This window comes from Sus scrofa, chromosome 1, assembly GCF_000003025.6.
Source record: "Sus scrofa isolate TJ Tabasco breed Duroc chromosome 1, Sscrofa11.1, whole genome shotgun sequence".
Taxonomy (NCBI): Eukaryota; Metazoa; Chordata; class Mammalia; order Artiodactyla; family Suidae; genus Sus; species Sus scrofa.
Window position 1 is genome coordinate 33,958,426 of NC_010443.5, and position 25,181 is coordinate 33,983,606.

The 25,181-nt window shown below is 35.4% G+C and overlaps 1 protein-coding gene across 1 annotated transcript in view; it reads right to left on the reverse strand.

Moving 5' to 3' along the window:
- The window catches only part of LAMA2 (laminin subunit alpha 2), a 594,330-nt gene that overhangs the window by 193,014 nt on the left and 376,135 nt on the right, over nt 1-25,181 (reverse strand). Inside the window, 4 exon segments of the mRNA XM_021084463.1 lie at nt 10,022-10,158; nt 13,593-13,773; nt 19,370-19,476; nt 24,482-24,693. Coding sequence (XP_020940122.1) covers nt 10,022-10,158; nt 13,593-13,773; nt 19,370-19,476; nt 24,482-24,693 — 637 coding nt within the window.

The following is a 25,181-nucleotide window of genomic DNA, read 5'->3' on the forward strand; positions in this document are numbered from 1 at the left end:
AGAAAATAGTTTCAAATGATGCAACTGACAAGGCTTAATCTCTAAAATATACAAACCACTTATACAACTCAACAGCAAAAAAGCCAACAACCCAATTGAAAAATGGGAAAAAGACCTGAGTAGACATTTCTCCAAGGAAGATATACAGATGGCCAACGAGCACTTGAAACAATGCTGAACATCCCTGATTATCAGAGAAATGCAAATCAAAACTACCATGAGATACCAGCTCACACCAGTCAGAATGGCCATCATTAATAAGTCCACAAAGAACAAACAATGGAGGGGGTGTGAAGAAAAGGGAACCCTCCTTCACTGTTGGTGTCAATGTAAGTTGGTACAACCACTATGGAGAACAGTATGGAGGTACCTTAGAAAACTATACATAGAACTACCATCTGATCTAGCAATCCCACTCTTGGGCATATATCCAGACAGAACTCTCCTTGAAAAAGACACATGCACCCACATGTTCACTGAAGCACTATTCACAATAGCCAAGACATGGAAACAACCCAAATGTCCACTGGCAGATGATTGGATTAGGAAGATGTGGTATATATGCACAATGGAATACTACTCAGCCATAAAAAATAATGAAATAATGCCATTTGCAGCAACATGGATGGAACTAGAGACTGTAATCCTGAGTGAAGTAAGTCAGAAAGGGAAAGACAAATACCATATGACATCACTTATATCTGGAATCTAATATATGGCACAAAGGAATCTTTCCACAGAAAAGAAAATCATGGACTTGGAGAACAGACTTTGTTTGCCAAGGGGGAAGAGGAGGGAGTGGGAGGGACTGGGAGCTTGGGGTAAACAGATGCAGAATGCTGCCTTCAGGATGGATTAGCAGTGGGATCCTGCTGCTAGCACTGGGAACTCTGTCTAGCCAATTATGATGAACATGTAATGTGAGAAAAAAGAATGTGTACATGTAAGTGTAACTGGGTCACCATGCTGTACAGTAGAAAAAAATATATGTAAATAAAAGATAAAAAAGAAGAAAAATAAATAATTAGATCGTGAAAAAAAACAAAACAAAAAAACAAAAAACAAAAACATTTGTGGCTTAGGGACTCCAGGGAGTAACATCCCCACAGGCCTTGTTTACTATAGGGAATGTACCTATTCCCAGTTGGACATTAATCCCTAATCCCCTGTGACTCAGTTTATGGGAAGAAAAGGACAAAGAAACTTTGAGACTTTCAGGACATTTCCACCCTTAAGACACTATTGGACAAGGACTGATATGGGTAATTGAACAAGGCCGATGGGAGATAAAAACCACCTTTTTCTGCCTGGACCCCATATTGGTAACCTCCCCGCCATTAAGAGATAAGAACCCCTCTAGGACAATAAAGAAAAGGGGCTCTTCTCCCTCCTCCCAGCAGTCCTGAGAGCTATCTGCTTTCCTTTAATAAAGACTTTGCTTGCTTGCTGCCTGTGTGTTCGTGGAGCTCATTCTTCGACTGCCATTAAAGAGAACCTGGATTCTGGTATCATCTTTCCAGCATCACTACCAGGGAGTCAAATAGGCCATACTTGATCATCAGGTTCTAATATTTCTCAATCAATGTGATGAGTTAGAATGGCTCTAAATAACATAAAAATACCCTTATTTATTGCTCTTAAATTTAATGGACAGAGTTCAGCCCTAATCTTATTTGACCTCTGTGCTGCACTAGGCACTACCTTTTAAAGAGTCTCTAAGGTTTCATAGCAGTTACATGGATTATCTTCTCTCTTCTAATTTATTAAACTACAAACTAACACAAATAAAAATAAAGAAAAACTGTTTTCAGACACTGAATAATAGGAAGCAAAGGACTGTGATTTTAACAGAAGGAAAACAAATGAGTCAGAACATAAAGCCAAGTATCTAGGCTGTAACCCAGACAGGGGGAACCCAAATAAAGCCCAATAGTATAGGTGAGTTGGGAAACAGAGTAGACTTTGGAGAAGCTGAGGCAGTTAGAATTTGTGGAAGGCAAGTATATAATATGTATCAAAAAAGGAGAAAGTTATACAGAGAGGAAAACTCCAAAGATATGCAGAAGGGTTCCCTTGAGACTTTGGCTGAACACAGATCTGTGCGTACATGAAATACATGAAATGAAATTCTACATGGTTGGGGAAAACAAAACAAACAAAACAAAAATATTGGAAAGTCATAGGCTGAAAAAATTCCTAGGGCTAATATAAAGACTGCAATAATATATATTTCCAACAGATAGTAATATACTTGGTATTGTTCTCAGTGTACTTACCTCCTTAGAAGTTGGGCTAAATGATTCCTAGGTTGTCTTTTTTTCTTATTTTAGTGAAGAATTCTATTAATTGGGCCAGGAGTTGAACACAGGCCTATATTTATCCTAACTCTCAAAAATGCTTTGCAAAGTACAATCGTGTATGCAGGGGAAAGGCTTAGCCTACTCAAGACAACAGTTTTCAAGCAAGTTGACAACCACTTTGCTGGGGTTCCTTTAATGAGCTAATTACAAAGAGCTCTTAGGTGTTCTCTGCAGCCAGTCCTGGAGGAGCTCTGTTTAAGAAACACTGAATGAGTCATTAGCACCTGAAATACTATAAACACTATAGACTGTTAGAACTTATAATGAAATCAATGTATCTGCCACTTTAGACTGATCTGTAGCCTGCAGGACTTTTTCAGTTGCAGCCAACAGAAAACCAACTCAAATTGGCTTAAACATAAAGGAATGCCTGTTAGCTTTAGGCAGGACTGAATCCCTGTGCTTAAACATGTCAGAAGGAATCTGACTTTGTCCACTGCACAAAGCCACCTCTAATCTCACCCAGAGACAAAGACCCACCCACCAGAGGGATAGGAATCAGCGCCACCTACCAGTGGGAGGCACCAGTCCCTCGCATCAGGAAGCCTACAGCAAGCCCCTATACCAACTTCAGCCACAAGAGGGGCAGACATCAGAGGTAAGAGAGGCTACAGATTTATTGTTGGCAAAAAGGACACCACACCAAAAACCTATAAAAATGAAAAGGCAGGGAACTACAACTCAGATAAGGGAACAAGTAAACCCCCTAGAAAAACAGCTAAGTGATCAGGAGATTATCAGCTTCCAGGAAAAAGACCTTATACTGATGACGCTGAAGATGAGGCAAGACATTGGAAATAAACTGGAGGAAAAGATGGGTAACTTACAGGAAACACTGAGCAAAGAAATACAAGATTTAAAACGTAAGCAAGCAGAGATGCAAAATACAATAACTGAAATAAAAAATTCATTAGAAGCAACCAATGGCAGAATACAGGAGGCAGAAGAACAAATAAGCAAGGTGGAGGACAGACTAGTGGAAATCACTGATGTGGAAGAGAAAAGAGAAAAATAATTGAAAAGAAACGAAGAGTCCTAGAGAACTCTGGGACAACATTAAATGCACCAACATCTGTATTATAGGGGTCCCAGAAGGAGGGGGAGAGAAAGGGACAGAAAAAATATTCGAAGAGATAATCTACAATTGATACACAAACAAATAAGAAAAATTAACTCAAATACAACACTAAAGACAGTCAGCAAAGATTTTCTCCCATTCTGTGGGTTGTCTTTTTGTGTTGTTTAGAGTTTCCTTTGCTGTGCAGAAACTCTGAAGTTTGATTAGGTCCCATTTGTTTATTTTTGTTTTTGTTGTCAATACTCTGAGAGGTGGGTCTAAGAAGATGTTGCTGCCATTTATGTCGGAGAGTGTTTGGCCTATGTTTTCCTCTAAGAATTTTATAGTGTCTGGTCTTATATCTAGGTCTTTAATCCATTTGGAGTTTATTTTTGTGTATGGTGTTAGGGAGTGTTCTGATTTCATTCTTTTCCATGTGGCTGTCCAGATTTCCCAGCACCACTTATTGAACAAGCTGTCTTTTCTCCATTGTATATTCTTGCCTCCTTTGTCATAGATCAGTTGGCTGTAGGTGCGTGGGTTTAATTCTGGGCTTTCTGTCCTGTTCTCTTTGCAAGTGAATCAACTGACAAGGGATTAATCTCCAAAATTTATAAACAACTTCTGCAGCTCCATACCAAAAAAACAAATGACCCCATCAAAAAATGGGCAGAAGATCTAAACAGACAGTTCTCCAAAGAAGACATACAGATGGCAAAAAAACACATGAAAAGATGTTCAACATCACTCATTATTAGAGAGATGCAAATCAAAACCACTCTGAGGTACCACCTTACACCGCCAGAATGGCTATCGTCAAAAAGTCTACAAACAATAAGGGCTGGAAAGGGTGTGGAGAAAAAGGAACCCTAGAACACTGTTGGTGGGAATGTAAATTGGTGCAACCACTGTGGAAAACAGTATGGAGATTCCTCAGAAAACTATACATGGAACTACCATTTGATCCAGCAATCCCACTCCTGGGCATCTATCCAGAGAAAACCACGACTCGCAAAGACACATGTACTCCGATGTTCACTGCAGCACTATTTTCAATAGCCAAGACATGAAAACAACCTAAATGTCCATCGACAGAGGAGTGCATCCAGAAGATGTGGTACATATACACAATGGAATATTTCTTAGCCATTAAAAAGAGCAAAATACCAGCATTTTTTGCAACATGGATGGACCTAGAAACTATCATGCTAAGTGAAGTCAGCCATACAATGAGACACCAACATCAAATGCTTTCACTGACATGTGGAATCTAAAAAAGGACAGACTGACCTTCTTTGCAGAACAGATGCTGACTCACAGACACTGAAAAACTTATGGTCTCTGGAGGAGACAGTTTGGGGGGCGGGGAGATGTGCTTGGGCTGTGGGATGGAAATCCTGTGCAATCAGATTGTTATGATCATTATACAACTACAGATGTGATAAATTCATTTGAGTAATTAAAAAAAAAGATAGTCAGCAAATCATAAGAGGAGAGAACAGAGAAGAGAAGAAAAAAGAGCAACAAAAACAAATCCAAAACAGTTAATAAAATGGCAATAAGAACATACATATCAATAATGACCTTAAATGCTAATGGACTAAATGCCCCAACCAAAAGACATAGACTGGCTGAATGGATACAAAAACAAGACCCATATATATGCTGTCTTCAAGAGACCCACTTCACTTCTAAGGACACATGCAAACTGAAAGTGAGAGGATGGAAGAAAATATTTCATGCAAATAGGAATCATTTAGGTGAGCCTTACTTGAAAAGGGAGCAAACACAAAGGAAGAAAAATGATTCCTAGATTAAAGGCTGCTCTGGACCTTCCTTAATAAAACTTAAAAATCAACCCTAACAAATGATCCAATTGATCAGTGAGTAACTAATTTGATTACTAGGATAAAATTCAATACTCTTTAAAGGAATACAAAAAAATCTAATATGCAACAATGAAAAATGTGCAACATCTGGCAACCAAATAAAAAAATCACCAGGCATGCAAAAAAGCAGGAAAATATAATTCATAAACAGGAAAAAAAATCAACCAGTAGGCATGATCTTGAAATAAAACAAATAATGGAATTAGCAGAAAACTACCTTACCAAGGCCAATATTTATAAACATTATAAATATTCCCAACGATGAATGAAAATTATGAATATAAGGAGAAGAGAAATATATTAAAAAATCCGAAAGGAAACTTAATATAGAATATTTAAAATGAGAAGCAAATACTAGCAACTGGAACAGTGAATTTGAACACATAACAATAAAAACTATCAAAAATGAAGAATAAAGAAAAATGAAAAATGAAAGAATAAACAGAGTTTCAGTGAATATCAAGTAGTCCAACACATACATAATAAGTTCCATAAGGAGACAATGGGGTTGAAAAAAAATTGAAGATATAATGGTTGGAAAATTTTCAGCTTTAATGAAATCTGCAATCCCACAGACCCAATAGTCCAACTAACTCCATGAGAAATGAATATAAGAAAACGACAGAAAGACAGCATCATTAAATTGCTGAAAAACAGGATCTAGGATTATATATCCAGAAATTAAAGCTTTGAAAAATAGAGACTTTTTCATAACAATAAAAATTGAAAGAACTGTCAGTAGGCCTGAAATACTAGAAATAATAATAATAATTAGCAACATTGTTAAATTATTAAGGATTAGTTAATGAAAGAAAGGGAATTTTATGAAATAGAAATTCAGTTGTACACAAAGGAGTAAAGAGCACTAGAATAGATACTAATACAGAAATACAGCAAAGAAGTATTCCTCCTTTTGAAAAAATAATTGACTATTAAATAAGAATCATAAGATTATACTGTAGGATATATAATATGTGGTGGGATATATAATATATGGAAGTAAAACATATGACAAAAACAATATAAAAATAAGAAAAAGAATTAGAGATTTACCCCATAACATTCTTATGCTAAATTTAAAGTGATATATTATTATTTTAAGGTACATTATGAAAAGTTAAAGATGTACATCCCTAGACAAAGACAAAAATATAAAACAAATGTGTATATCTAATATCAAGGTGAATATAAAATGTAATTATAAAAATTGCTCAATCTAAAGTAAGGCAAAAAAGGAAGAAAAAAATGAAGGTTTTTAAGGGCAAATAGGGCAAATAAAAAGCAAGTACAAAATGTACACCTAATCTGATCAGATTGATAATTAGATCAAATGGAAATTATTTAAATATTCCAAGGGAGTAGTGTCCTGGTTCAGCAGAAACGAATCTGACTAGCATCTATGAGGGTGCAGGTTTGATCCCTGGCCTTGCTCTGTGGGTTAAGGATCCGGCATTGCTGTGAGCTGTGGTGTAGGTTGCAGACTTGGCTTGGATCTGGCATTGCTGTGGCTGTGGTGTATGTCAGCAACTATAGCTCCCATTTGACCCCTAGCCTGGGAACCTCCATAGGCTGTGGGTGGGGCTCTAAAAAGACAAAAAAAAAAAAAAAATCCAGTTAAAAGCCTGAAACACTAAGATTAGGGTAAACAACAGATTTAAATAAATACTATCTAAAAGAAACACATTAAACTCCTTTTAAAAACAGAATAAATTACAGTGTTGAGAAATGTATACTACAACAACACCAACCAGAAGAAAGACAGAAGAGCTATAAGACTGCATAAAAAAAGTCCACTTCAGAAGAACAATATTACCCTGAATAAATAGGGACATTTCATAATGATAAAGGCATTGACTTTTCAAAAAGACAGAATAATTCTAAATGCGTATACATTTACTACCACTCATTGCTCCAAAATACATGAATCAAAACCTGAGAGAAGTGAAAGAAGAAATAGGTCACAGGTATATCTAAATATCCTCGGTTATGGAGAGAACATGAAAACTTAAAAATTATTAAGGATAATTGACTTTCATAGAAGATTTTATCCAATACCAGAATATACATTGTTTTCAAGGACACATGTTAATTAATCCAAATGGATATATTCAAAAGGACTAAAATCATATAAATTATATTCTCAGACCAATACAGTGGTAAAATTAGACAACAATAACAGAAAGATATCTTGAAAACTCCCAAATACCTGGAAATTAAACATTTTTCTAAATAATCAATAATCTAAAAAATAAAATAAATAAGAATATTTTAAACAATGAAAATTGAGACACAACTTATCAAAATTTGTGGGATGCAACTAAAATAGTGCCTGGAAAGAAATTTATAACATGTGGAGCTTATGTTAGTAAAAAAGAACGCCCTCAAGTCAGTGATCTAAGTTTTCACTATAGAAAACATAGAACACAAGAGAAAATTAACTTCAAAACAAGCAAAAGGAAGGATGTTAAAATAAACCTTTTAAAAATATTCCTCTAGGAGTTCCTGTTGTGGTGTGGTCTGAGGATCCAGCTGTGGTGTAGGTCGCAGCTGTAGCTGGGATTTGATCCCTGGCCCAGGAACTTCCATATGCTGCAGGTGAGGCCACCAAAAAAAAAAAAAAAAAAAAAAAATCCTCCAGTTTGTTTAATACAAATTCTAATTTATTGTTTTAGGTTGCTCAGATTATTCCCATATTATTTTTTTAATGTCTATAGGTCCTAGAGTTATGTCCCCTTCTTTATTCATGATTTTATTTGTTTCTTTTTTCTTTTATCAATATTCTTAAGAGTATTATCAACTTTATTAATCTTTCCAAAGAATCAGTTTTGGCTTTACTGACTTTTTTTCTGGAGTATTTTTTTTTCTATTTCAATGATTATGCAAATTCTTCCAGAAATTATTTGGTGGGAATACTTCCCAATCTATTTCCTGAATCTAGTACTATCCCAAAACCAAAACTTGAAAACGACACTACAAAAATATAAACCAATATTCCTTATGAACATAGACCCAAAAATCATTAACAAAATGCTAGCAAACATAATCTAAAATAATTTTTAAAGAATAATCCTCCATATCAATCAGGTTTTATCTGAGGATTACAAAGTTGAATCAACATTTGAAAATCCATCAGTATGATTCACCACATTAACTGCTTAAGAAAAGTCATATGATCATCTCAAAAGATGCAGAGATTTATTTGACAAAATTGAGCACACATTCCTGATAAAAGTTCTTAGCAAACTAGAACATGACAGATATCCTTAAACTGATGAATGGACATTGGACATTAAAGAAATGCAAATATATGAATTCAGTACTCAATTGAATACTTAAAATTAAAAAGACTTAGAATCTTGAATACTGGCAAGGATGTGGAGTGTTCTTGTGAAGATAAATGAAAATGTGTCTATGTGTGTGCTTTTATTTATACACTAATGAATGGTCAAAGCAAATTTATTCAGAATAGGTCCAAACTGGAAATACCTAAAATGCCCATCAAATGGTAGATATATAAACAAGTCATAACATATCATACAATGGAAAATTATTAAACAGTTAAAAAGAACTACTGATATATGCAGCAGTATGGATAAATTACAAAAGCATTGTACTAAATAGAGGAAGTCAGATAAAAAATAAGCCCCCCAAACAAACAAAAAATCCTTCAATAATAAATGGAGTATGACTGTATTTACATGAATTTGTAGAAATGGCAAAACTATAGTAGTGGAATGAAAAAGCGTAGTCTCCTAGTGCTGTCTGGAGGGTGGGAAGGGAAGATTGAAATGGAGCACAAGGAATGGTTATACATCTGTAATCACTGATCAAAACTCATCACTTTAAATAAGTTGTGTTTTATTTAATTACAGTCTCACAAAAAGCTGACAAAAACCCTGAACTGATCACCTTTCCTTTTTGAACATGCATGTCCTCCTGTAATCCTTCTAGCAGTAAATGATACCATCACCTACTCTGTTGCAAAGAAAAACCTGGCAGTCATCCCTAAGACTTCTCTTTCTTTTCCCTTAAATACATGAGTTCAACAAGCCATATCCATGTAGGAGTTCTATACTCTGCCTGACCCCGAAACACTTACTGGGGCCAAGAACATGTCATTCCTCACCAATATTTCTGCAACAGCCTAATAAGTAACTTTCTACCCTGATGCTGTATGGATTTCTCTAAATACCAGCCTGGTCATGTCACTTCCTATGGCCCACTCGGGGGGAAAAAAATGGGGATTTTTCTGAGCTAAAAGTGGTTTACATGACTCCTCAGAATCCTCTCAACTAGTTCCTGAAAACTGAAACTGAGTTATCATCTGGGGAAAATTATTATGGATTTTTGGCAAATTACTTTATTTCATTATTTCCCTTGTACTTTGCAGATATAAACGTCATTGTGTATAGGTATGAAGTTAAAGATGCTTCTGGTGTTATTTTAGAATTTTTTTGGTTCTTTTTGCTCCTTTTTTGGTATCATGGATGAAGCTGCATAAATGTGTATTTAGTTCATCATCTTTCCCACAAAGATGAAATAAAATAAAATGAAGTAAAATGCAAGATACTGATCAATAACTGCAATCACTCCATAGTGATAGTTCTATATTGCTTTGTAATATAATATTGGCTTTTGAAACGCTTGACTACAGAGCTCCATCAAAACATAAATCCTTAAAAGACATTTCAGATGAAATAAAGCAATTCACTCACCTTACAACCAGTGATAATGCTGTGGCCCCAGGTATTAGGGGCACATTTAGAACACTTCTCTCCAATGGTATTGGGAGGACAAATGCATTGACCAGTCTTTGGGTCACAATTGTTACCCAGATGAGAACAGTCACAAGCTTCACAGGTAAAGGATAAAAAAGAAAAAAAAAGTAAAAATTTAATATAAAGTGATTTTTTTTGTGATTTGTGTTTTATTTTCCATACTGTGGTTAAAAATCCTTAAAAATGGAAACTCACCTCATTCACACTTTTTTGTTTGTTTGTTTTTGCTTTTTGCTTTTTTAGGGCCACACCCACAGCATATGGAGGTTCCCAGGCTAGGGGTCAAATCGAGCTACAGCTGCCAGCCTATGCCACAGCCACAGCAAGGCGGGATCCGAATTCCACCTGTGACCTACACCACAGCTCACAGTAAGCTGGATCCCTGACCCACAGAGTCTCATGGATACTAGTCCATGATACTAGTCGGATTCATTTCCACTGCCCACAAGGGGAACTCCCCACACTTTTTATATCACAGTACAGTGAGCTGAAGAGAGGTTGTTCAATAAATAGATATTGAATTGCATTTAATAATTTTAAAAAGTAAAATATTTTTAGCTTTGCAATTATGGATAAAAGAACTGCTGAATCAGATTCCCTGTTAACTGTATTATCTTATATCTAGATACTATCAAGGTATAATTTTGTTTCTATATTTATTTTTTCCAAGCATATAGATTAATATTTCCTTCCTGTTGATGACTCATATTTGCAATAAAAACCAATAAGCTTAATAAGCTTCCTAAATTCAGTATATCATATATTTAGTTATAAATGACATTCGTAAAGATATTTTAGTTTTGAAAATATTTTAAATAGTTGATTATAGAACTATATACATATACATATGTATGTATTTTTGATTTACTGTCTGCCATATTTCTTTTTAATGGATTTTTCATTTTCTTAGATATATGATATGATATATAAAGATTGCAAACATCCCTGTACTTTCTTAAAGAATGCAAAAATAAGATTGGAAGAAAAAAAAAAAGATTTGAGAAGATCTTTAAACCGCTCAAAACAAGGAATGTATGTCACTTATTAGCTAAAGTTGAGTCAGTTGCTGAGTATATTTTAGCAGAGCATTTCAAATCAAAGAACTGAAAGGAAAAATACCATTAAACAGATTCAAATAGAAGACTAATGTTATAAGAAATCTTTGAAAAATACATTTAGGTTATTTTCTTAGGTTCACATTTTAAGGGAGCACAATTATCATGGTTCACAGCATTCTATCCTAGCTTTGAAAAATATTTAGCACAAAACTTGACATAAACACCAAAGAAATGTTAGTCTTTGTTTTTATTATTATTGTTGTAGCTAATATTAAGCCAAAGGATTTATTTCAAATGTACCATTTATTGGGAAGAAAAATGGTTCATATTATGTTTAAATTTGTGTGCTAAAATATGTCTTGGGACATTTCAAAACATTACTTGCAACTGGAAATTCTCTAAGTAGTTCTTTAATGGAATCATAACCCTGAATAGGAAGATTTGAGTAATTAGCTAGTTTTCCCTGCCAAAAGAGAATGTTTAACACAACTGATAATACCAATAAAGAAAAATGCCAATAATAATAATAATAACAGTAAACACTTATAGAGCACATAAGTGCCAGGAATTACTCTAAATATTTTATAGCCATTAACTCAACTAATTCTTAGAAAAACTTTGTGAGGTAGATACTATAATTTTCTTGAATTAATATGTGAATTTTGCAGAGGGATAGTGAAACCGGGTCATTCAGCTAAGGTCACACAATTAGTTGCTGGTAGAGCCACTAAAACAAACCTAAGCCCTTTGCTCTGTTTGGAGACCATAATGCCAGCCTGCCTATTCATGCTTTTTTTTTCCCAGTTATGCTTCTCTGGGTTAGAATGCTACCAAGTTTGCATTTCTAAAGTGTTATCTCTATTTCATAATTTTAAATAATGTTTTTGATATTTATAATTTCTGGTAGTGGATGTGTTTGAATGTATAGCATTTTTATCATTTCATATTAAGTGAAAATGTTAGTGAGAGTTGCATTTAAAGAACAGAGCATATTTTCAAACACAGCTCATTTTAAAGAACAGAGTATATTTTAAAATGCGGCTCTATAAATTTTTTAGTATATGCAGATATTGCTTTGGAGATCATAGATTTTTAGAGGATCTATAATTATAATATTTAGACTAACTTATGGCTTAATTTATGATGAAATGTATATCAGAAGTGGTTGGGAATATCTGAGAGGTACTGGGTTTTTTGTTTATTTAAAAAATTTTATTTGTTTATTTTTTTGGCCATGCCTGCGACATGCAGAAGTTCCCAGGCCTGGGATGGAACCCTCACCACTGATATAAACAGAGCAATAGCAGTGACAATGCAGGATCCAGATCCTTAATCTGCTGAGCCATGGAGGAACTCCATGAAAGGTATTGTGTTTTAAATAATTTTAGGAGTTTCCTGGCGGCTCTGTGGGTTAAGGATCCGGCATTGTCCCTGCTGTGGTGTGGGTTCAGTCTCTGGCCCCAGAAATTCTTCCTGTCATGGTATGGCCTCCCAAAACCCCACAAGTAAATATTTTTAAGTGTTATTTTTTGCCACTTCGCACATACATTTGGTACAGTAGTAAATAATAATGCCTTAAAATCTTGCCAGGTGCTTTCATCATGGTACTGAGAGTAGAGGAGTATCATCAATGTTGTATTGGTGAGCTTAGCAAAAAGGAGTAATAGTTAACCTAGTAATTGTTGGAATAGGGGTCAGTTCCAAATTCATGGCATACAAATCAAGACAAATGTTCAATCTTGACTTTCATCTGTACTGTGCTAATTCCTACTTTCTTTATTCAGAATCTGTAGGAGGTTTTAGCTGGTCATATAAGAACACTGCTTGAAGGAACCATGGCTAGAAACCCTAGCTTGCATTTTCTCAGAAACTAACAAATACATAGAGCCAAGCTATTTCTTTTTCAGAACATTACAGTCTTCAAGGCACCTGGAAGTGGATGAAAACATTTTTTTTTTTTTGTGTACCAGAAACAGATATTAATTTCCTGATCCTTGTACCAATTCTGCAGCAAGAAAAGGAAAAGTTGGACTGCATTAGCTTGGGAGTAAAGTGTAAGCTAATATAACACTGGCACCATAAAAACTGAACATCTGACTTTCAAGGTGCAGTAGCCTTTGAGTGATTGGATGAATGGAGGTCACAAATTGGAAAGGACACAGCAGAACTGGGATCTGCTGACGGATTTTTATTGAGTACTTGTAAGCACAGTTATTTATAGAGCAGTGTTTCAAACTGCAATGTATTATATTTATTATCTCTCTCTATATATATATAGATAAACATACATATGTATATATAGATTAGGATAAATATCTTTTGTATTATATACTTTCTTGTTGTCAAAGTGCATTTCCTTTAACCTCTGGGAACCTGGTAGGACAAACTGTTAGAGACATCTAAACACCAAAATCAGATAATGAAGCACAGGGCTTAGAATCATTAAAGACCTGTGCATCCGCCTTCTTGGAAGTTGAAATAGCCGTGGGCACAGCGATCACATTTCTTTCCTGTTACTCCAGGCTGGCACCAACACTGCCCACTCTCTTCACAGTCGAAGGATTTAGACCCAAAGGAATTGCAGTTGCAGGGGATGCATCCCCTTGCTGATTGGAGGCCAAAGGTTTCAGGCTAGTATAGAAAAGGAAAGAGAAAAATTAAATTTAAATCAATTAATTCACAATGGAACAAATGTACAGTAAGATCAGGTGGGAAAAGAGGGTCCTGCGGATTATCAGAGTTCTTCAGTGATGTTACGACACTGGGTTGTCACTTAATGTAATGGACCTTTTCCACAATGACCAAGAGAAAAGTTCAATGACTAAAATTTCATCAAATTGGCAGAATTAAGTCCTTATCACTCAGTCTGTTATATTTTCATCAGCCTTCCCCTATACTTCCCAAGATTCTAACAGCAATGTGTAAGTAAGCTAGAATATTTCTATTTAATTTTTTTTGCTTCATCCTAATAATCTGAACTGATTAAGATCTTATTAATTTCTTTCATTTAGTAAAAAAATGCTTTCAGTATTATTGGTCAGCAGCCTAAAGTTAATCTTTTTTTCTATAATAATTGATCTAATTTTGGTCTTATGCACATAGTTCATAAATACTTCTAATCATCACTATACAGCTCACATTATAAACATAACCTTTAGGTTATACCTATACTGACAAAATAATTGGTTTGACTAACATCTAGTTTCCTGGGTTTCATCCTAACAATCAAAATTCATTTGCAATAACATATTTTTATAATGATTTTTATTTTTTCCATTATAGTTGGTTTAGTGTTCTGTCAATTTTCTACTGTACAGCATAGTGACCCAGTCTCACACACACACACACAGACTCACACATTGTTTTTCTCACATTATCCTCCATCATGCACTAAAACACCAGATTAGGTGTTTAAATGAATGAAGAGAAACTTTTATTCTCTGATGAATTATTCATATGCATATCTCTTATCTGTTTCTAGCAAATAACCTTCCATGGTCAAGCATTACTAGCTTTGGTGACTTTCTGGGAATATATTTTATCAGAACTAGAGTGACTACGTTAGAAAATGCTGACGGATTAAAAATCACTCCTACTAGAAAAATGAAAAGCATGTATCCTATTTAAACTATGGCAGGGTTGTCTTTAAAGTAGAAGTTTGTCACATTATTATGATATTTTAATCTTGAAAATTAGTTTCGGTAATTACTTCTTTGTAAAACTAATTCCTATTTTGGAAAATTAGACTTAATAATTACTTCTTGGTAAAAATAAATCTTGGTATTTAATGTGAGCCACCCAAAGAGAGATGAATAAACCTCATCATGTATTTTTGCCATTGTTGTTAACAGTATTAAAAATAAGTCCTAGAAAATAAAATCATACTGAAAATTAGTCTTTTAAAATGACTATAGCTAAGAATAGTTTTATTTTGTAAATGTGAAATGGGTTGTTTTGATCATCATTTTAATTTTTATATTTATTGATGACTTTACTTTTACTTCTAGTTCTAACTTAGATTTCACTATATAATTAAAGGAGAAAGTAGGCATTACTTTCAACAAATGACCTAACACTTGATTTTGAAATTAAATTCAGTTATAAGCAAAATTAAAACATATATTTTTATTCATGAAACAATACGTTGGAGTTCCCACTGTAGTACAGTGGGTTAGGAATCCCACTGCAGAAGCTTGGGTCACTACAGAAAAGCCAGTTCAATTTCTGGCCTGGTGCAATGGGTTAAAGGATCCTTCATTGAAGCAGCTGTGGAGTGGGTTGCAGCTGTGACTGGGATTCAGTCCCTGGCTCAGGAACTTCCATATGCCAACGGTGTGGCCATTAAAAAAAAAAAAAGGTAATTTAATGAACAATTCTAAATACATGGCCTAGAGAAATAATCAGAAATAGGGGAAAATAGGGAAAATGGTTAACATAAAAGCATGCCCACTCCAAAATTATTTATCAGAGTAAGTAACTGTAGAGGCACTTAATTGTTCAATGTTAGAGCAAAAGCTGCATAAGTTAAATTTTGATACATTCATATTATGAAAATATATGCAATCATTAAAATATTGTTTTGAAGCAGTTTTAATATGAATATGCTTAGCATACAGCATTAAGTAAAATTTCAAAAAGCAGAATACAAAATTTTATAAATGGTATAATTCTAATTACATGCCTGTAAAGACACACATACCACTCATACACATACAAATAGAAACATACATACATAGAAAAAAAGACTAGAAAATTATATATTAAACCACTTTTTTTTTAAAGTAGTACTTTGCATTTGTCCTTTTTTCTTAAATTTCCTTGACTTGGATTGAACTGTAAAGATAGTACTTCACATTCATTTTTATTTCCTAAGTTTGTTTCACTTAGCATATCTATCTATCTATCTATCTATCTATCTATCTATCTATCTATCTATCTATCTATCTATCTCTGTATCTTTCATGGATAAATCAATACAAAGTAAATGATCTTTCAAATCATTAGTATTTAAAAAATTCCAAAGTTGTCATGTAAAGAAATATATAAGAAGTAATGTTTCTAATCTACTTTTCAAATATTTAGCCAATGCAGTTTTAAAACCTAAGTTACACCAAAACAAACACTACAAAATTATACCAATAAAATTTTAATAAATTGTTGTTAAAAAATATTTCACAGCCTAGGGAAAACTCTGTAGTAAACAAATCTAAGGAACAAATATTCTTAGTCAATAATTGAGATTAATGAGGTAAAACAAATAGAAGAGAATGCCTGCCCAGTGGCATTCAGTCTCAGTGGGAAGTTTGATGAGCTTCCATAAATCCTCATTTATTATCATTGGGGTGATAATAAAATCTAGCACTTATATATTGTGCTTGCTATGTGTCAAGCATGATTTTAGAGCTCTGTACAAATACCAATTCATTTAAATTCTCAAAACAATCCTGGAAGATAGTTATTGTCATGAACTTTTTACAGAGTGGTGAAACTGAGGCATATGAAGGTCAAGTAAGTGGGTCACCAGCTAGCCAACTGTGGAGTCAAGCATTCCAGATCAGCCAGCCTGGTTTCAGGGCCTGCGCTCTTACCTCTCACACCTAACTGCCTCAGAGGAAAAATGGTCTTGGGACAAAACACCACTCTATACATGGTGCTGTAGGATTTGCAGGAAAAGGGCAGGAATCAGGGTTAAGTTTCTGCTAAATTTATATCTTGGGGACATATTGATCAGTTACTATCCTTTTCTTTACTTTAAATATATGCATTTTACTTCTGAAAAACATGATCTCTTTTAAGATTTTTCCATTTAATAACATTAGTAATAATAACAGTAATAATACTGAACATGTCCTAAGAACTCTCCAGATGTGTGTCTCATGACAACCTGAAAGAGCTATGGAGGTGCCTGGACAGATCTCCTGCAAGAGAGCCTGCAAAGAGTAACTGGTTGAGAAACCCCAGCTTCCACTCTTTTTATCCACTGGAGGTGTTCACACCAGGTTGTGCTTCTCCTACTCAATGCTGTGCTAGAATCTTTCTGCCCAATCCAAGATTCCTCTAATGGGCAAATTTTGCTTGGACACTCTCTACTGGCCTGGTAAAGAATTAGAGATTTGAGCAGAATTCATCCACTGAAGCTTTTCTATCTAATACTTCCTTTTCTCTTCCCTTTCACATGGTCAGACCTGCATTTCTGCAGAAGGCTGCTCCCTGGGTACTATGCTTCCTCCCCCATCATCCTTCACTGGAATTTCCTACAGTCAATCTCTTGGCATTTGCTCTCCGAGGATCCAAGCCAACACAAACTCTATGAAGTAGGTCCTATGACAGATGAAGATGCTGAATTATGTAAAGAGTTAGGAAACTGTGATACAGTTTACAGGAAGTGGTGGAGCTAGGATTTGGCCGGAGGCAGTCTGATATCAGAACTAATGTTCTTAAAATGTCAGTACAGAGTCAAAAATAAAACCATAAATTTGTTCTTCTTTTCCTCTTCTTCTCCCTCTCCTCTTTCTCCATTTCTTTCTTCTATCCCCTACCCTTAATTCTCCCACAGGCTATGATTCTACACTGGCAAGTACTCTGAACTTGGCCTTGGATCTATTCTTCCTTCCTCTCTCCCTTCCTAACTTCCTTCCTCCCAGCATTGGTTTTGTTTCGCCCTATGAGAAGAGGGATCAAACTTTTGTAGAAGACAGGATTCCTTACTTTGTGTATGTTGCACGTTTACAGTGTGAAAATGTGTTTCGTGCGTTTGTGGTATACATGAACAAAATATGATGTGGAAAGGTAACAAAATCATTAATTGCAATGAAATGTCAGTCAAATGTCAGCTCAGAAGGCTGGATTTTCTTGGGCAAGTCATTTCCTTTGCTTCCTTTCATTTGTTCATTCATTTGTTCTAGATGATGCCTGAGGTTTCCTCCACTTCTAAGATGACATACAGGTTCCTACGAATACACTTGTTTGGTTTCTACATATCCATGATCAATTTCACCTTTTATGAACCTATGATTTTGAATGGACTTTAAAAAACATATTGATAGCCATTTGTAAAAGGCAAGACTTCAATCAGGAATTGCCTAGTTTTCACACTTGCAATTTGCACACTTAGCAACCATCATTTGGGCAAATGTCACCAGGGTAGGTCAGTGGCAGCACATGGAACACAGCATGCTGAGGCGCGAGCCATGCAGTGCCTCTGGGATTACCGGAGCCAGAGGCCGATAGGCCCCCCGAGGGCATCCGCTGGAGCTGCTGACACCCCACCTCTGGGGAGACCCCAGCACCCGCTGTGCTCTCTGCGGCTGCTTCTCCTGTCGGTGCACCTGCCTGCTGAGGTTGCATCGTTTCCCTACGAAGCTTGATTTGCAGACACATCTGCCTGAAATATCACACTGTGGCGTCATAGAGCCAACGGGATTGCAGCCACAGGACACACATAATCGCTTCTCTGGGTCCCACCACATAGCAGGCTTTAAAAGCCAACAGAAAAATAAAACAAAAACAAACAAGAAGAGCACAAATATTATTCAAGAGATAGAGAGAAATGATATTTTCAAACTTTCTACAGAATGGCCAGTTGGACACCCGAGAAATGCTTGGTTCTATGCAATAGCATTTATAACGCCCAAATTACATATTTATGTAAAAGAAATAGTACAAATCCTCGCACTCTCATGGAGGAACCTCAACGTTCTTGCCATACTGAAGGCAGGCAATATGTTCAGGAACTGAGAGAAACATTTTGGTTTTTGTTTCATTTTAGCAAAATGATAACTAAAAATTACTTTGATTTACTTCTCTCCTGAAAACTTTTGTTGACTAGAATGCTCACTGGAACTTTTTAAATGAAAGAACTAGAACAAAGTGTTTGATAAAAGCAAAGGGTGTGACACATTTTTTTTTCCCTGCCAAAAACATTAAAGCAAAGGAAAGAATACTTGACACACCATAGATGGGGATTACATTTGTATGTTGTTTCAGAAATGTCTGAATTATAGGAAATATTACACAAATTTGTTACCAAGGAAATACAGGTCGAAGGTCAAATGCTAGTATATGGCAAATTTTGTTCTATTTTGAGAAAACATTTCAATGATCACAGTAATTTTACATGGAGAATTAGATATTCCTGAACCCGTCTTTCAATATACTCAGGTGTGTGTCACTGAAAGCTGATGAAAAGTGTGAAGGAAGAAGTAATGCACTTCTTCCTACTTCTTACCTTACATTCATCACACCGCCGCCCCTGCACGTTGGGCTTGCATTCACACTGTCCTGTCCGAGTATGGCAAACATCGGAGAAAGAGCCATTGGCATTACAGTGACAAGCTGCAAAGAGAAGAGAGATCTGTGGTTGAGAAAACTGTTGTAATAGTCTTAACAGGTTTGTTAAATAATAACACCCCCCAGATGGTAACACTGGCCACAAAGTTTTAGAAGAGAGTATTTTCTGATTGCTAGGTGTTCTGTTAGACATTGCATCATTTGATTTTGACAACAATTCCACAAGCTGTAGAGATGATTAAAGTAAAAAGTTATAACACAGGTCCTGGCACATCATATACTAAGAAATATTAATGTCACATTATTATTCCAATTGTGGGAATGAAGATGCTGAATTCAAAGTGGCCATAATTCAAGGCCACATGATTAGCAGGTGACAGCTGAATCCAGAAGCTCAGTGTCATGGCTTCAGGTAAAATATTATTTCCATCACTCCTCCAGCTGTTTTGTGTTATCATACATACATTGGGGTAACATTTAAAATAATATAAACTCAATAGAAGTAATGCATACTGATTCTAGAGCTAAAATAATTTTGAGAAATTATCAAAATTAATAGCGCCCATGGCATAATATTAATGCCACTACTAATGAGGCAAATTTAATTTTTTCAATTTAATAATTATTTACTCTGTGCTAGCTTTTGTGTTAAGCTCAAAAAATAAGCTTGGGGTGAAATATATACAATGTATATATATTAGTTATGTATATACACACATATATAATATATATGTATGTGTGTAAACACATACTCACACACACACACACACACACACATATCTCCTTAAGATTAGAAACATATATAAGGCAGAAGAACTAAGTAGACATTTTTCCAAAGAAGACATCAAAGTGGCCAACAGGCACATGAAAAGATGCTCAACATCACTAATCATCAGGGAAATTCAAATTAAAATCACAATGAACTGTCACCTTGCACCTGTTAAAATGGCCACCACCAAGAAGATAAAAGAGATAACAAGTGCTGGCTAGAATGTGGTTAAAAAGGAACCCTTACACATTCTTGGTGGGAATGTAAATTGGTCCGACCACTGTGGAAAACAATATGGATATTCCTTTAAAAATTAAAAATAGAACTACCATTTTTAGTAGCAATCCCACTTCTGGATATATGCTCCATATATATATATATACTGGTATACATACACACAGAAAACTATATATATATATAAAACAATATTTCAAAGAGATATGCATTCTCATGTTTACTGCAGCATTATTTACAACAGCCAAGATATGGAAACAACCCAAATTCCTAGCAATGGATGAATGGATAAAAAGATATGGTGTATATACACAATGGAGTACTATTCAGACATGAGAAAGGAGAATATCTTGCCATTTGAGTGGATCTTGAACACATTATGTTAAGTGAGATGTCAGACAGAGAAAAACAAGTACTGTATGGTATCACTTATATAAGGAATCTAAGTCAAACTCAGAAAAAACAGAGAGTAAAATGCTGGTTACTATGGGATGGGGGTGGGGGGAAAAATCAATGCTCTTTAAGGTTATAAACTTGCAACAAGTAGTAAATAAGCTGCAGTGATCTAATGTACAGTGTAATGAATATAGATTATATTGTAAAATAATTACATAATAGAATAAATATCACTCCAATGACAACCATATTACAATACATAAATTTATCAATGTAACCCATTGTACAACTTAAATTTATATAATGTTATATGTCAAACATATTCAATAAAATGTATATAAGATAAAAACCGTTTCTCCAGTGTATTAGTATAACATTATAATTTTTAAAAATCACTTTTGTTTTATAACTTATATACTAGTGCCAAAGACAGAAACTGTATTTGGTTTAAGTAATCTGTCATTTCTGTGTTATGAGGTTGTCTGATGTTATTCTGAAACATACAATAAATCAGTTGAAAAATTAAGTGGCTTTTTCACAAAGAGAATGGTAATTAATGGTTCACTCTGTACCCTATTAGTGCATTTTTAATGGTACATGTAATTGCATTGATACCAGAATAAAAACGTGAGGGGGCAATGACATGGGAATTTAGGCTATTCATAGATGATTTTGGTAAATTTTTTACAATATTTCATGTCTCTGAATACTCCAATTGAACACAACTTATAGACACATTATAAATAGCTACTCCATCAGCCTATGCTATTTTTCTGTCCATCTGGCTGGAAGTTCTACTTACTTTTACTGTTTTCCGAAAAACTTCTTGATTTTTCTTTCAGTAGATCAGTTAAGTGTCTGCTAACTTGAAACTAGTTGGGTGGCCATTGAGGAATTAGCCCCATCAGCAACCAGTTATCTCCCTCAGGTAATAACCTAAGGGTGGTCATAGCTCTCATGTGAGAAGAGGTTGAAGAAACCTGTTTTAATTAAATATCCATTTCATTTTCATACTAGAATTGTTGTATACATTCTAAATTTCTTTATGTAAGTTTCTTATATATATATATATGTCAATTTTAAATTCTCAATAATTTAGAATTTTAAATACACTTGAGTGGGAAATACAAGATTAAATTTACTATTAAGTCATCTTAAAAATAACAAAAGCCATATAGAATTCTTAAGTGGCCTTTTTTTTTTTCTTTTTACAACTGCACCTGCAGTATATGGAATTCCAGGGCCAGGGGTTGAATCAGAGCTGCAGCTGCAGCCTACACACAATGACGGACTGGATCTGAGTTTCATGTGTCACATATGCTGCAGGTTATGGCAATGCCAGATCTTTAACCCAATGCGTGAGGCCAGGGATCGATCCTGCATCCTCACAGAAACAACATTGGGTACTTAACCCACTGAGCTGCAATGGGAACTCCTTCTTAAGTGGCATTTTTATTTTATTTTATTTTTTTGTCTTTTGCCTTTTTATAGGGCCGCTTCCGCGGCATATGGAGATTCCCAGGCTAGGGGTCTAATAGGAGTTGTAGCCACTGGCCTACACCACAGCCACAGCAACGCGGGATCCGAGCTACGTCTGCGACCTACACTACAGCTCATGGCAACACCGGATACCCAACCCACTGAGCAAGGTCAGGGATCAAACCTGAAACCTCATGGTTCGTAGTCGGATTCGTTAACCACTGCGCCATGACGGGAACTCCAAGTGGCATTTTTAAATGATGTATATGCCACAAACAATATATACAAATTTAAAAATCAAAATGTGTTTCTTTGTAGCGGTGTCCTTTTCATGAACAGATCCAGAGGCAACTAAAATAATAGTTTGCTATGAATCTTCTTTTTGTAAAGGTTTGCTAACTATGCATAGAAACTATAATATCTATGAAAAGTTATAAAATAACTAAAATAGATAAAATAGATTAATAAGTCATTTAATGAGAAAGAGCATTAAAAACATAATTATGTGTATACTACATAATAAGTGATATAAAAATTGGTGATGGTTCAAAAATATTTTTATACCATGTTTTTTTAATCTGTTCTTAAGACTTCATGCCCCAGATCCTGAATTCAACACAACAAAATAAGTGGAACTGTCTCCTCGATTTTATGGAAGGGGTTGTTGGAAGATAGAAAATGAAGGGTTCAGTGAGAAACCTGGCCCTAGAATTAGTGAGCCATGGAGACTGACTACTCCCTCCCACAAGCACCTCGACAAAAGGAGCCACCACGTGGGGACATCCAGGCCCCCAGTAGCTCACTAAATTCTCTCAGGTGCTAGATCCTTTAAACTCACAGAAAATTACGCGTCTTTCTGTACATGAGGAAAGTGAATCTCAGCAAGGTTAGATGTCTTGCCCAGGGTCACAAAGGTAGAAAGTATAGATCCTAGATGATATGTCTGAATGGGAGAATTTCTCAAGCTATTTATGATTTGATCCAATGCCATAAACCCACAGTGTTTAAAGGCACTTGTGAGCATGCTGGACATTTGGCTTTTAAAAAAACCAACAATTTACTGGTGATCTGAATAGCTGCCAACTGGAGGAGAGAATGATTTGGTTTTGATTCAACAAATTGCCATTTTTAAATTTTGAAAAGCTGGTACTTAGCTTCCCAACCTGTGAGGAGAAAGACACCTTTCTTATTGAAATGGTGGGCCCCACCAGGTCTTTGGTGTTTATAGCAGAGCCAGTCACAGGCACTCCATTTCCAGTAGTTTCTATAAGCTTGCAGGTCCTGAGACACAAATGAATGATTGGAAGCGTCTTGCCTTAGATAATGAAGAAAACAGAAGTGAACTGCTGGGCTGGTATCATAACCCGCTCTGCCTACAGATGATAACAGCCGGTGAAGTTGATGCTGGCAGCGTCCAACGCGAACATGGATTAACACGGATATTCATTGCATTTGATTCTCCACAATGCGATCTCCCTTGCATAATATATTACCACTAATAGAAAGCATTTGTTAATTCTATGCAATGCTGAATTAATACAGCTGAGGAGATGAAGATGAGGGTAGGAATACAGTGACTAATACGGAGGAAGTCCTACTGTAGCTGATTTTGTGGAAGAAATAGCATTCTATGAATAGTCCTCAGGTGATGGGTAATCACTCCACAATTCGAATGCCAGTGTGTAGGACCATTGACAGAATTTTAAACCTATTGTGAAATGCAAGAATGTCAAGTTTACCATAAAAACATAACAGATTAACAACTACCGACAGGTACAAATGAAGCAATATGGGCAGATAAATCTATTTCAAGAAAGTGATTAGAATTGTGATAATCAATAAGGATAAACAGAGCCTACACCTAATTTTCAAATTCTTCTTTCCTGCCACATACACAAATTTATTCAAAAATCTTCATTCCACCTGTAAATGGAAATACGTGTATCATTTGAAAAATAATGATACTTCAACAATGCAGCAATTTTGAAAAGATGTAATCTATTAGTAGAAAGAAATATATGAGAATATTCAGACTCTGTGTATAGTCTGTGCATCTATCTTACATGTACTACACATAATTTCCTACTCTCCAACCCCTACTCAAGAACTCATCAGCTACTTTGAGGGGCAATGCATCAATTCTGTCAGGGGCATCAATAGTTCAGGACTTACGCTGACAGTTCTTTGCATCAACTGCGTCTCCAAAATATCCATCAGCACAAAGCTCACAGTACCGGCCTGTTGTACCCGGCTTACATATCAGACAGGAGCCAGACAAGCTGTCACAGCTGCCAGGGATGGAGAAGTCAAGGTTGTCATTGCATTGACATGGCTGACATGATCCTCCGGGTACAGAGGGTTGTCCAAAATAGCCTTCTGCACACCTAAGGTGAAAAATTTCATCAGTGAGTACTTGGGAGGAACCCATGACACCCTTTGGGAGGCAACGTTTATCTATTTTTTCATTCTACCCCTCTTCCAGGATATGTTTTCCCTTTAAGTGCTTCTTGTCTCAAACGCAAGGTAATTAAAAAAATGTGTTTTTTGTTACTGAAGTGTAGATACAAGATGAAATCCTGCCAGCCCCACTAGTAATTAGATTTCAGCCAGAAAAAAAAAAAAAAAAAATCTTGTCACTGGCACTGAAGACGAGACCAAAGCATAATAAGAAATCTGCTGCTGGCACTCGGGAGGAATCTAGGTCCGTGTTGGAAAGCCTTTGTAGTACAACACATCATATGTATCCATTCCAATTGGTTGTTTTCTGTACAAATATGTAAGGTTCACATTTTTTTTTGTTGTTGTTGTTGCAGCAAGATCTTGTTATGAGGAAACAGGCTCAAAAGGAAATTCAGTAGTGAGAATTCAGAAT